The 14,394-nt window shown below is 45.7% G+C and overlaps 1 protein-coding gene across 3 annotated transcripts in view; it reads right to left on the bottom strand.

Annotated features, from left to right (window-relative positions):
- Nucleotides 1-1,191: 1,191 nt before the first annotated feature.
- Nucleotides 1,192-14,394, bottom strand: part of LOC115120531 (monocarboxylate transporter 1-like) — a 43,960-nt gene continuing 30,757 nt past the window's right edge. For all 3 annotated transcript variants that reach the window (XM_029649487.2, XM_029649485.2, XM_029649486.2), the window contains exons 2-5: nt 10,633-10,995; nt 3,819-3,962; nt 2,936-3,733; nt 1,192-2,420 (exon numbers count right to left, since the gene is read on the bottom strand). In XM_029649487.2, the coding sequence (XP_029505347.1) occupies nt 2,089-2,420; nt 2,936-3,733; nt 3,819-3,962; nt 10,633-10,849 (1,491 nt within the window). In that variant the 5' untranslated portion in view covers nt 10,850-10,995 and the 3' untranslated portion in view covers nt 1,192-2,088. The remainder of the gene's footprint in view (nt 2,421-2,935; nt 3,734-3,818; nt 3,963-10,632; nt 10,996-14,394) is intronic.

Below are 14,394 nucleotides of genomic sequence, written 5' to 3'. Positions count from 1 at the left end.
GTTCTAAAGACTACTGCCTCAGACTGCTGAATGTTCTAAAGACTACTGCCCCAGACTGCTGAATGTTCTAAAGACTACTGCCCCAGACTGCTGAATGTTCTAAAGACTACTGCCCCAGACTGCTGAATGTTCTAAAGACTACTGCCCCAGACTGCTGAATGTTCTAAAGACTACTGCCCCAGACTGCTGAATGTTCTAAAGACTACTGCCCCAGACTGCTGAATGTTCTAAAGACTACTGCCCCAGACTGCTGAATGTTCTAAAGACTACTGCCCCAGACTGCTGAATGTTCTAAAGACTACTGCCCCAGACTGCTGAATGTTCTAAAGACTACTGCCCCAGACTGCTGAATGTTCTAAAGACTACTGCCCCAGACTGCTGAATGTTCTAAAGATTATACTGCCCTCTCCTGGTGACAGCTGGTACTACCCCAGACTGCTGAATGTTCTAAAGACTCTACTGCCATCTCCTGGTGACAGCTGGTACTGCCCCAGACTGCTGAATGGAAGGACTTACTGAATTAACGCTCATACTGTATCTGTAGACATAGGACCTCAAAATAGTACCCATTACCTTAGTGACCTATACAGGGAATAGGGCTCTGGTCTAAAGTAGTGCACTATATAGGGAACAGGATTCAGTTTGGGACATACTGATACAGTATCTGCTGATATGATACAGCACTAAAAGAAACGCCTGTGTCTGTCTATCTGCCTGCGTGTCTGCCTGCGTGTCCGCCTGCCACACACACAGAGCTAACTGTGAGGACACACAATTCAGTCCCATTCAAAATCCCATTTTCCCTAACCTGTACTCTTACCTTAACCCCAACCCTAGCTCCCAACCCTTAACATCATTCTAACACTAATTCTAACTCTAAACCGTCTAGAAATAGGATTTGACCTTGTGGGGACTAACAAAATGTCCCCAGTTGGTCACATTTTTGTTCCTTTACTATTCTTGTGGGGGACAAAAATGGTTAAACACGTCCCCACACACACGTCCCCCCACACACACACACGTCCCCCACACACACACGTCCCCACACACACACACACGTCCCCACACACACACACACGTCCCCACACACACTCACGTCCCCACACACACACACGTCCCCACACACACTCACGTCCCCACACACACTCACGTCCCCACACACACTCACGTCCCCACACACTCACGTCCCCCACGTCCCCACACACACTCACGTCCCCACACACACTCACGTCCCCACACACACTCACGTCCCCACACACACTCACGTCCCCACACACACTCACGTCCCCACACACACTCACGTCCCCACACACACTCACGTCCCCACACACACTCACGTCCCCACACACACTCACGTCCCCACACACTCACGTCCCCACACACTCAAAAGGTTGTGTCTGTCTTCAGAAAGATGTTCAAAGTGCTTACAAAATGCTTCTCGGCTAAACTGAAAAGCTTAGCGGTTGAAATCACATCGTTGTGCTCCTCAACTAGAAATCTACATCATTACAGAATCCCAATAGTCTCTACATTCTACTAATCATTAACATTATAAAAACAACACTATCAATCATTCTGATCACCTATAATACTGTGATTGATCGTACCGCACACAGGATCTGGGAAGCACAAAGACATGACCATTCAGGTATGTATGAAGACAGTGTGTAGAGCTGGGATAGATACTGGATGTTGTATATGTGAGCTCAGAGACAGTAGTCCTCTGTGTTATTGCTCGTCTACTGTAGAGGACTCGGCTCAGTTTACCAAAGGTACCTAAACCAGAGGGTGTGTGTCCAGATCAGGTCAGTCTATACAGCAGGGGTTGGCCACAGGCGGCCCACGGGCCAAAACCAGCCCGAAAGTGATTTTTTTGGGTCCCCCTGAAGTAGTAGTAATAATAATTATAATTATAGTAATAATAAAGGGGATACAGGAATTAAACTAAAAATTATTTAAATTTAGGAAATGTGCTCCCAACTATTCTCAATGTAATCAAGGTATGAAATGATCATGTTCTCTCTTTTTGGGCTTAGTTGTGGTGAATTTAGTGTTCAAATTATTCAAATTATGTTGTTTCGGCCCCTGCTAAACAATATCTTCATCCATCTTAGAAACATCCGTCATGGGTGTGGCCTCACTACTCTCCTCCCTCCTTTCCTTCTCTCCCTCCAGCATGGCCGTGCACTCTTCCTTGGGCCGCTCCGTCTCTCTCCTCTCCTCCTTCTCTCCCTCCAGCATGGCCGTGCACTCCTCCTTGGGCCGCTCCGTCTCTCTCCTCTCCTCCTCCTCCTTCTCTTTCTCCAACAGCTTGTAGTTGATGCCCATCCCTACGAAGAGGAAAACTGAGGAGATGATGAGGATGATCCCACAACACAGGTAGGTCCACTGGTAGTCACCATAGAAGTCATAGAAACGACCTGGAGGGGGGAAAAGACGGAGGAGAGAAATAATTCACTTTTGTATATTATCTACCTCACTTGCTTTGGCAATGTTCATGTTTCCCATGCCAATAAAGCCCCTTGAATTGAATTGAGAGAGGGACGAGAGAGAGAGAGACGAGAGAGAGAGAGAGAGGGAGGAGAGAGAGAGAGAGAGGGAGGAGAGAGAGAGAGAGAGGGAGGAGAGAGAGAGAGAGGGAGGAGAGAGAGAGAGGGAGGAGAGAGAGAGAAGAGAGAGGGAGGAGAGAGAGAGAAGAGAGAGGGAGGAGAGAGAGAGAAGAGAGAGGGAGGAGAGAGAGAGAGGGAGGAGAGAGAGAGGGAGGGAGGAGAGAGAGAGGGAGGAGAGAGAGAGGGAGGAGAGAGAGAGAGGGAGGGAGGAGAGAGAGAGGGAGGAGAGAGAGAGGGAGGAGAGAGACTTGTTGATGATGACAATAAGGGAAATGTGTTCATTGTGATATAGGTAGAGTATGGCTCTCTCGCTCACACACACTTACTGAGTAGTGGCGGTCCCAGCAGTACCGGTCCACACTCCACGATGGTGACGAGTCCGACGGCTGAGGAGAACCTCTGGGTCCCGACCAGGTCCATCAGAGTCTCAAACAGAACTGCTGACAGCCAGCCGAACGCAAACCCAAAGAACACAGCATACACCACGAAGCCTACATAGTCCACGGACAGCGGCGCCAAGACGTGACACACCCCGTTATAGAGCACGGATGCAGCGAAGTAGTACTGTATCCTGGGTCGGACCCAGCGCGTGTTGGCTAACAGCCCCATAGAAGGACGGGCGAACATGTCAACAAAGGCGAGGATGGAGAGAAGCAGAGCAGCCTTCTCTTTACTGATGTCCTTACTCTTAGCGTAGTTGGAGAGGAAGACTAGGGGAGAGAACAGGCCAAAGAACATGATGACGTTGCCAAGGAGATACAGCAGGAAGCCGCGGTGTTTAAACAGCGTCAGGTCGATCACGGCATTGACACGCTGCATCACCGTCAGATTAGACTCCGCCTTCTTCACCGCCCCGTTCTCCGACAGTTGGGGGTCGGCAGGTTTGGGTCCAATGGGTCTCATCAAGGACCCGGCTACACAGCAGTTGAGCAGTAGACCACCTAGGATGAGGAAGGAGCCCCTCCAGCCAAACTGGTCAAAGAACCAGGAGTTGAGAGGAGCCAGCGTGGACAGGAAGACTGGGCTGCCCGCCATGGCAATGCCATTAGCTATAGGACGACGCTTATAGAAGTATTTACCAATCATAGTCAACGCCGGGTTCAGGTTGAACGCTAGACCCAGACCTAGAGAGGGGAGGGGAGGGAGGCAATGATCAGTAAACTACTGTATTAGAAAAATGTCCACATACAAATACAGGGTTGGTGGTACCTCCAATAACTCCGACACAGAAGTAGAGTTGTTGCACAGTGTTGCAGAAGGAAGCTGCTATCAAACCACTTCCTGACAGACAGCCCCCTAGCATCATGATTGGTCGACTGCCATAGCGGTTCACCAGAATACTGCTAATTGGTCCTGGAGAGACAGGGGAGGGGGGGGGGGTGAAAAAAAATGAGAGGACAGGGAAGGGCGAGAGACGGGGAAGGGGGAGGAGAGGGACAGAAGAGAATAATATTAGGAACAAGTTAGTTAGTGAATTAAAGTATTTATGTAAGGCCTCCTGAGTGGCCCAGTGGTCTAAGGCTCTGCATCACAGTGGTAGCTGTGCCACTAGAGATCCTAGCAACTCCCGCGGGGGCCGGGCGCAGTGTACGGTGTTTCCTCCGACACATTGGTGTGGATGGCTTTCGGGTTAAGTGGGCATTGTATCAAGAAGCAGCGCGGCTTAGTTGCGTGGCGGAGGACGCACGGCTCTCGACCTTAGTAGTATCTTCGCCTTAGTAGCAATGCAAATATCATGGTACAGGTAAATAGACACACACTTTTTTTTATTTGACCTTTAACTATGCAAGTCAGTTAAGAACAAATTCTTATTTTCAATGACAGCCTCCCGGGAAACAGTTGGTAAACTGCCTGACAAAGAAATGATCAGTCTATAATTTTAATGGTAGGTTTATTTGAACAGTGAGAGACAGAATAACAAACAAAAAAAAATCCTGAAAAACACATGTCAAAAATTGTATAAATTGATTTGCATTTTAATGAAGGAAATAAGTATTTGACCCACTCTCAATCAGAAAGATTTCTGGCTCCCATGTGTCTTTTATACAAGTAACGAGCTGAGATTAGGAGCACACTCTTAAAGGGATTGCTCCTAATTTCAGCTTGTTACCTGTATAAAGACACCTGTCCACAGAAGCAATCAATCAATCAGATTCCAAACTCTCTGCCATGGCCAAGACCAAAGAGCTCTCCAAGGATGTCAGGGACAAGATTGTAGACCTACACAAGGCTGGAATGGGCTACAAGACCATCGCCAAGAAGCTTGGTGAGAAGTTGACAACAGTTGGTGCGATTATTCGCAAATGGAAGAAACACAAAATAACAGTCAATCTCCCTAGGCCTGGGGATCCATGCATGATCTCACCTCGTGGAGTTGCAATTACCATGAGAACGGTGAGGAATCAGCCCAGAACTACACGGGAGGATCTTGTCAATGATCTCACGGCAGCTGGGACCATAGTCACCAAGAAAACAATTGGTAACACACTACGCTGTGAAGGACTGAAATCCTGAGGTGCCCGCAAGGTCCCCCTGCCCAAGAAAGCACATATACATGCCTGCCTGAAGTTTGCCAATGAACATCTGAATGATTCAGAGGACAACTGGGTGAAAGTGTTGTGGTCAGATGAGACCAAAATGGAGCTCTTTGGCATCAACTCAACTCGCCGTGTTTGGAGGAGGAGGAATGCTGCTTATGACCCCAAGAACACCATCCCTACCGTCAAAAATGGAGGTGGAAACATTATGCTTTGGGGGTGTTTTTCTGCTAAGGGGACAGGACAACTTCACCGCATTAAAGGGACGATGGACAGGACCATGTACCGTCAAATCTTGGGTGAGAACCTCCTTCCCTCAGCCAGGGCATTGAAAATGGGTTGTGGATGGGTATTCCGGCATGACAATGACCCAAAACACACGGCCAAGTCAACAAAGGAGTGGCTCAAGGAGAAGCACATTAAGGTCCTGGAGTGGCCTAGCCAGTCTCCAGACCTTAATCCTGTAGAAAATCTGTGGAGGGAGCTGAAGGTTCGAGTTACCAAACGTCAGCCTCGAAACCTTAATGACTTGGAGAAGATCTGCAAAGAGGAGTGGGACAAAATCCCTCCTGAGATGTGTGCAAACCTGGTGGCCAACTACAAGAAACGTCTGACCTCTGATTGCCAACAAGGGTTTTGCCACCAAGTACTAAGTCATGTTTTGCAGAGGGGTCAAATACTTATTTCCCTCATTAAAATGTAAATCCATTTATAACATTTTTGTTGTTATTCGGTCTCTCACTGTTCAAATAAACCTACCATTGAAATTAGACTGATAATTTCTTTGTCAGTGTGCAAATGTATAAAATCAGCAGGGGATCAAATACATGTTTCCCCCTCACTGTAGCTGTAAAATACTTCTCAGAAAGTTTTAAACTGCCAAGAGGAGTAAATCAAGGTTGTCCACTATCAGCATATTTATTTATTATTGCCATCGAAATGTTACCTGTTAAATTGGATCCAACAATAATATTAAGGGTTTAGAAATCCTGGGATTAAAAACAAAAAATGTGTCATTGTACGCTGATGATTCATGTTTTCTTTTCACAATTAGAATCCCTCCACAGCCTCAGAGGATCTAGATAACTTTTTCTAACCTCTCTGGATTAAAACCAAATTATGATAAGTATATATATTACGTATATATATATACACACACAGGTATATATATTACGTATATATACACACAGGTATATATATTACGTATATATACACACACACACACACACACACACACACACACACACACACACACAGGTATATATATTACGTATAAGATCACTCAAATGAATGCAACTTGTACATCACTGTGTAGTTTACTAATAAAATGGTGTGACGGGGACATACTCGGAATACATATCCCGAAAGAAATGATCCAAATTCATTTGATAGAAAGTTAGCAAAAATAGATGAGACCATGGAAAGGAAAATACCTGTCTATTAATGGACAAAACAACCTGATTAACCTGTTTGGACAGGGGGGGGGCAGTATTTTCACGTTCGAATGAAAAGCGTGCCCAAAGTAAACTGCCTGCTACTCAGGCCCAGAAGCTAGGATATGCATATGATTGGTAGATTTAGATTTTTTTTTAATTCGACAGTTTCTACAACTGTTAAAATTATGTCTGAGTATAACATTTTACTGACAATTACATTAAGTTGATGCAAATAGTCAATATTTGCAGTGTTGACCCTTCTTTTTCAAGATCTCCGCCTTCGCATGTTGTCAATTAACTTCTGGACCACATCCTGACTGATGGCAGCCCATTCTTGCATTTGTCAACTGGGCTATGTTCTCAAATAATCGTAAGGTATGCTTTCGCCGTAAAGCATTTTTTAAATCTGACACCGTGGTTGGATTCACAAGAAGTTAAAATATGTAAAATATGTTTTGATTTCTGAATTTTTATAACAAGTATTTCCGTATTTTAATTTGGCGCTCTTTCATCTCACTGGATGTTGGCCAGATGGGAGGCTAGCATCCCACATACCCTAGAGAGGTTAACAAGGCCACCTGTTCATTGAAATGCATTCCAGGTGACTTCCTCGTGAAGCAGGTTGAGAGAATGCCAAGAGTGTGCAAAGCTGTCAAAGGCAAAGGGTGGCTACACTTTTTTGTTTCACACTTTTTTTTGGTTACTACATGATTCCATATGTGTTGTTTCATAGTTTTGATGGTCTTCACTATTATTCTACAATGTAGAAAATAATTTTAAAAAATAACACATTTGGAATGAGTAGGTGTGTCCAAACTTTTGACGGGTACTATATACCAAATCAAATTGTATTTGTCACATTCGCCGAACACAACAGGCTCCGTCCGGTACCTTACAGTGAAATGCTTACTTACAAGCCCTTAACCAACAATGCAGTTAGGAAAAACACCTAAAAGAAAGTAACAAATCAAAGCAAATAATTAAAGAGCAGTAAAATAACAATCGCAAGGCTATATACAGGGTGTACCGGTACAGAGTCAATGTGGAGGATATATAAAGGGGGGGTACTGGTACAGAGTCAATGTGGAGGATATATACAGGGGGGTACCGGTACAGAGTCAATGTGGAGGCTATATACAGGGGGTACTGGTACAGAGTCAATGTGGAGGCTATATACAGGGGGTACTGGTACAGAGTCAATGTGGAGACTATATACAGGGGGTACTGGTACAGAGTCAATGTGGAGGTTATATACAGGGGGTACCGGTACAGAGTCAATGTGGAGGCTATATACAGGGTATTACGGTACAGAGTCAATGTGGAGGCTATATACAGGGGGTACTGGTACAGAGTCAATGTGGAGGCTATATACAGGGGGTACTGGTACAGAGTCAATGTGGAGACTATATACAGGGGGTACCGGTACAGAGTCAATGTGGAGACTGTATACAGGGGGTACTGGTACAGAGTCAATGTGGAGGTTATATACAGGGGGTACCGGTACAGAGTCAATGTGGAGGCTATATACAGGGTATTACGGTACAGAGTCAATGTGGAGGCTATATACAGGGGGTACCGGTACAGAGTCAATGTGGAGACTATATACAGGGGGTACCGGTACAGAGTCAATGTGGAGGCTATATACAGGGGGTACTGGTACAGAGTCAATGTGCAGGGGCACCAGTTAGTCCAGGTAATTGAGGTAATATGTACATGCGGGTAGTTATTAAAGTGCCTATGTTAATAGAGAGTAGCAGAAGCGCTACAGAGGGGGAAGGGGGGGAGCAAGGCAAATAGTCCGGGTAGCCATTTGAGCTGTTCAGGAGTCTAATGGCTTGGGGGTATAAGCTATATATAGGAGCCTTTTGGACCTGGACTTGGCGCTCCGGTACCACTTGCTGTGCAGTAGCAGAGAGAACAATCTATGACTTGGGTGACATGAGTCTTTTTAGGGCCTTCCCCTGACACCGCCTGGTAAAGAGGTCCTGGATGGCAGGAAGGGCCTTCCCCTGACACCGCCTGGTAAAGAGGTCCTGGATGGCAGGAAGGGCCTTCCCCTGACACCGCCTGGTAAAGAGGTCCTGGATGGCAGGAAGGGCCTTCCCCTGACACCGCCTGGTAAAGAGGTCCTGGATGGCAGGAAGGGCCTTCCCCTGACACCGCCTGGTAAAGAGGTCCTGGATGGCAGGAAGCTTTGCCCCGGTGATGTACTAGGACGTACATACTACCCTCTGAAGTGCCTTGCAGTCGGAGGCCGAGCAGTTGCCACACACCAGGCACTGATGCAACCAGGATGCTCTCAATGGTGCAGCTGTAGAACCTTTTGAGGATCTGAGGACCCATGCCAAAAAAAAAAAGAATCAGTCTCCTGAGGGGGAATAGGCTTTGTCATGCCCTCTTCACGACCGTCTTGGTGTGTTTGGACCGTTCTAGTTTGTTGGTGATGTAGACACAAAGGAACTTGAAGCTCAACCTGCTCCACTACAGCCCCGTCGATGATAATGGGGGTGTGCTCGGTCCTCCTTCTCCTGTGTTCCACAATCATCTCCTTTGTCTTGATCACGTTGAGGGAGAGGTTGTTGTCCTGGCACCACACAGCCAGGTCTCTGACCTCCCTATAGGCTGTCTGGTCGTTGTCGGTGATCAGGCCTACCACTGTTGCCATTGGCAAACTTAATGATGGTGTTGGAGTCGTGCCTGGCCATGCAGTCATGAGTGAACAGGGAGTACAGGAGGGGACTGAGCAATCACCCCTGAGGTGCCCCTGTGTTGAGGATCAGCATGGCGGATGTGTTGTTACCTACCCTTACCACCTGGGGGTGGCCCATCAGGAAGTCCAGGATCCAGTTGCAGAGGGAGGTGTTTAGTCCCAGGGTCCTTAGCTTAGTGATGAGCTTTGTGGGCACTATGGTGTTGAACGCTGAGCTGTAGTCAATGAACAGCATTCTCACATAGCTGTTCCTTTTGTCCAGGTGGGAATGGGCAGTGTGGAGTGGAATAGAGATTGCATCATCTGTGGATCTGTTGGGGCAGTGTGGAGTGGAATAGAGATTACATCATCTGTGGATCTGTTGGGGCAGTGTGGAGTGGAATAGAGATTACATCATCTGAGGATCTGTTGGGGCAGTGTGGAGTGGAATAGAGATTACATCATCTGAGGACCTGTTGGGGCAGTGTGGAGTGGAATAGAGATTACATCATCTGAGGACCTGTTGGGGCAGTGTGGAGTGGAATAGAGATTACATCATCTGAGGACCTGTTGGGGCAGTGTGGAGTGGAATAGAGATTACATCATCTGAGGACCTGTATGCAAATTGGAGTGGGTCTAGGGATTCTGGGACGATGGTGTTGATGTGAGCCATGACCAGCCTTTCAAAGCACTTCATTGCTACCGACGTAGCTATTTGACTTCCTCTGTTCTCCATATAGATCTCAGAACAGATCTATTTGACTTCCTCTGTTCTCCATATAGATCTCAGAACAGATCTATTTGACTTCCTCTGTTCTCCATATAGATCTCAGAACAGATCTATTTGACTTCCTCTGTTCTCCATATAGATCTCAGAACAGATCTATTTGACTTCCTCTGTTCTCCATATAGATCTCAGAACAGATCTATTTGACTTCCTCTGTTCTCCATATAGATCTCAGAACAGATCTATTTGACTTCCTCTGTTCACAACACTAATGACATGATAATGCCTGTATCCACCTGATCACTAGCTGGTGAGTGAGTCTACAATGTGATTGGTACACATCTTTTTGTAAAGAGAACAGAAAGGGGTCAGAACGTCTAGGGTAAAGCACATTATGAGGCGCCCCCTGAACCAATCACACAATTTAGCATGAAGAGGACTTTCAACCCCATCCTTTCTCACCTTCTCTCCCACCCATCTTGCCCTCTCACCCCCCCCCCCAATCTTCCCCTCTCTCCCTATTTTGATGTATTTTTTATGTTTTTAATGAAGACAGTATTTGTCTCCGTTTCAGTGACGACAGAAACCCCTTCGGGGAGATCAGATTCCTTCCCTACCAGCCCCCACTACTCACCTCCACCGTACATGCAGGCCAGCATGATAGAGGAGATCCATGAGACCTGTGAGGGAGTAGCGTCAAAGGTGACCTCCAGCTCCTTGAAGAAGACAGTGATGGACTTGGGGAAGGCATAGGAGAAGCCAATAGAGATGAAGGCTCCCACCACCACCGCCCAGCCCCAGCCCCCCTCTGGAGGAGTGTAGCCCACCGGACCGCCCACCGCTGGGGCCATGCTGTCAGAGGGATAGTCCTAACACCCCCACACTGAAGGGTAGGTCACACAAACCCGTTTGAGGTCTTAATCTGGTAGAGGTTGTAGTTATAGTCAGTCAGTCCTTCCTTCTCAGTCTGTAGCTACCACCAGGAATCACTTTGGACCTGCAGACAGAGAGACATTTGAATGTTAGTCATTTAGCAGATGGAGGATTATTTAAAGATACTGTTTGAAGAGGTTTCAGATGGTGAAGATACTGTTTGAAGAGGTAGGGGTTTCAGATGTTTTCGGAAGATGGACAGGGACTCTGCTCTCTTAGCTTCAGAGGGAAGCTGGTTCCACCATTTGGGTGCCAGGACAGAGAAGAGCTTGGGGCTCAGCCTCCAGTATTTATGCTCAGTAGTTTGTGTCGGGGGGCTGGGGTCAGTTTGTTATATTTGGAGTACTTCTCCTGTCCTATTCGGTGTCCTGTGTGAATCTAAGTGTGCGTTCTCTAATTCTCTCCTCTCTCTCGGAGGACCTGAGCCCTAGGACCATGCCCCAGGACCACCTGACATGATGACTCCTTGCTGTCCCCAGTCCACCTGGCCATGCTGCTGTTCCAGTTTCAACTTCCACCTGACTGTGCTGCTGCTCCATTTTCAACTGTTCTGCCTTATTATTATTCGACCATGCTGGTCATTTATGAACATTTGAACATCTTGGCCATGTTCTGTTATAATCTCCACCCGGCACAGCCAGAAGAGGACTGGCCACCCCATATAGCCTGGTTCCTCTCTAGGTTTCTTCCTAGCTTTTGTCCTTTCTAGGGAGTTTTTCCTAGCCACCGTGCTTCTACACCTGCATTGCTTGCTGTTTGGGGTTTTAGGCTGGGTTTCTGTACAGCACTTTGAGATATCAGCTGATGTACGAAGGGCTATATAAATACATTTGATTTGGGGTCGGAGGGCCAAGAGACCCGAGGTGGCAGAACAGTGTGCTCAGGTTGGGGTGTAGGATTTAAGCATAGCCTGAAGATATGGAGGGACAGTTCCTCTTGCTGCTCCGTAGGTAAACACCATGGTCTTGTAGTGGATGTGAGCTTCGACTGGAAGCCAGTGGAGTGTGGAGAGGAGTGGGATGACATGAATTTGGGAAAGTTGAAAATGAGGCGGGCTGCTACGTTCTGGATAAGTTGTGGTGGAAAAATTACATTCAGACATACTATGCTGTTTTACATAGACAATTGTCCATTGTTATATGCTAGTGTTTCTCTTGCTGATGCAGGCTCGTCTTGTGTGACTCAGTCATAAGTCTGGGTGTACAGTTAAGAGCCGGGTGCGACCACAGTATGTGACATCCCATTTGCACTATCTGCAGGAACTCATCTGTGTGGAAACTTGCAGGAAGGGACAGAGAATTGTGGCAACGTCAGCTCTTAATCTGCACAGACAAGCTAATCACCTTTTATATATTATTATGACCCCCCCCCTTTGCATCTGCTAACTGCGGTCGGACATTTCTATAAAAGCTGAGCCAACTGTTCGTTGGGCTCTTAACTCTGCACCATTGAGTGGATTGTTAACCGCTTCATTTTAGCAAATCTTATATATATTATTATTATATATATATTATTATTATTTATATATATTATAATATATATATATATTATATATATATATTATTATATATATTATTATTATTATTATATATATATATTATTATTATTATTATATATTATTATTATTATTATATATTATTATTATATATATATATTATTTATATATATTATAATATATTATTATTATTATATATATTATAATATATATATATATATATATATATTATTATTATATATTATTATTATTATTATATATTATTATTATATATATATATTATTATTATTATATATATATTATTATATATTATATATATATATATTATTATATATATATATTATATATATATTATTATTATTATATATATTATATATATATAGTCTGGGTGTACAGTTATAATAAAGTTGTTGTTTGAAGAATCTACAGTCTCTTCTTCTGGTTAGAATTTCCACAAAAGGGTTTAATGGCACAAGCCGGGAGCCAGTGAGTTGCAGTGGATGGAGGACAAGTGTCTGGATTAGGACCTGCGCCACTTCCTGTGTGAGGTAGGGTCGTACTCTACCTGGACTAAAGCATCCGCCAACTCCTGGACAGTCTGTGGTGCAACGTGGCGTTGGTGGATGGAGCGAGACATGATGTCCCAGATGTGCTCAATTGGATTCAGGTCTGGGGAACGGGCGGGCCAGTCCATAGCATCAATGCCTTCCTCTTGCAGGAACTGCTGACACACTCAAGCCACATGAGGTCTAGCATTGTCTTGCATTAGGAGGAACCCAGGGCCAACCGCACCAGCATATGGTCTCACAAGGGGTCTGAGGATCTCATCTCGGTATCTAATGGCAGTCACAGCCCCCCAAAGAAATGCCACCCCACACCATGACTGACCCACCGCCAAACCGGTCATGCTGGAGGATGTTGCAGGCAGCAGAACGTTCTCCACAGCGTCTCCAGACTGTCACGTCTATCACATTTGCTCAGTGTGAACCTGCTTTCATCTGTGAAGAGCACAGGGCGCCAGTGGCGAATTTGCCAATCTTGGTCTTCTCTGGCAAATGCCAAACGTCCTGCACGGTGTTGGACGTCGGGCCCTCATACCACCCTCATGGAGTAGGTTTCTGACCGTTTGAGCAGACACATGCACATTTGTGGCCTGCTGGAGGTCATTTTGCAGGGCTCTGGCAGTGCTCCTCCTGCTCCTCCTTGCACTAAGGCGGAGGTAGCGGTCCTGCTGCTGGGTTGTTGCCCTTCTACGGCCTCCTCCACGTCTCCTGATGTACTGGCCCGTCTCCTGGTAGCGCCTCCATGCTCTGGACATTACGCTGACAGACACAGCAAACCTTCTTGCCACAGCTCACATTGATGTCCCATCCTGGATGAGCTGCACTACCTGAGCCACTTGTGTGGGTTGTAGACTCCGTCTCATGCTACCACTAGAGTGAAAGCACCGCCAGCATTCAAAAGTGACCAAAACATCAGCCAGGAAGCATAGGAACTGAGAAGTGGTCTGTGGTCACCACCTGCAGAACCACTCCTTTATTGGGGGTGTCTTGCTAATGGCCTATAATTTCCACCTGTTTTCCATTCCATTTGCACAACAGCATGTGAAATGTATTGTCAATCAGTGTTGCTTCCTAAGTGGACAGTTTGATTTCACAGAAGTTGTGATTGACTTGGAGTTACATTGTGTTGTTTAAGTGTTCCCTTTATTTTTTTTGAGGAGTGTATATATTATTGCCATCGAATTGTTAGCTGTTAAAATTAGATCCAACAATATAATTAAGGGATTAGAAATCCAGGGCTGAAAAACAAAAAAAAGGTGTCATTGTACGCTGATGACTCAAGTTTTATTTTATAACCACAATTACAATCCACAGCTTCAGAGGATCTAAATCATTTGTTTTTAATCCAAAATAGAAAAAGTATAATCAGTGTACTATATTATTAATTACTATATTACGTATTGGA

This window comes from Oncorhynchus nerka, linkage group LG20, assembly GCF_034236695.1.
Source record: "Oncorhynchus nerka isolate Pitt River linkage group LG20, Oner_Uvic_2.0, whole genome shotgun sequence".
NCBI lineage: Eukaryota > Metazoa > Chordata > Actinopteri > Salmoniformes > Salmonidae > Oncorhynchus > Oncorhynchus nerka.
Note: the sequence above shows the minus strand (reverse complement) of the source record. Positions and strands in the feature narration are given on the sequence as shown.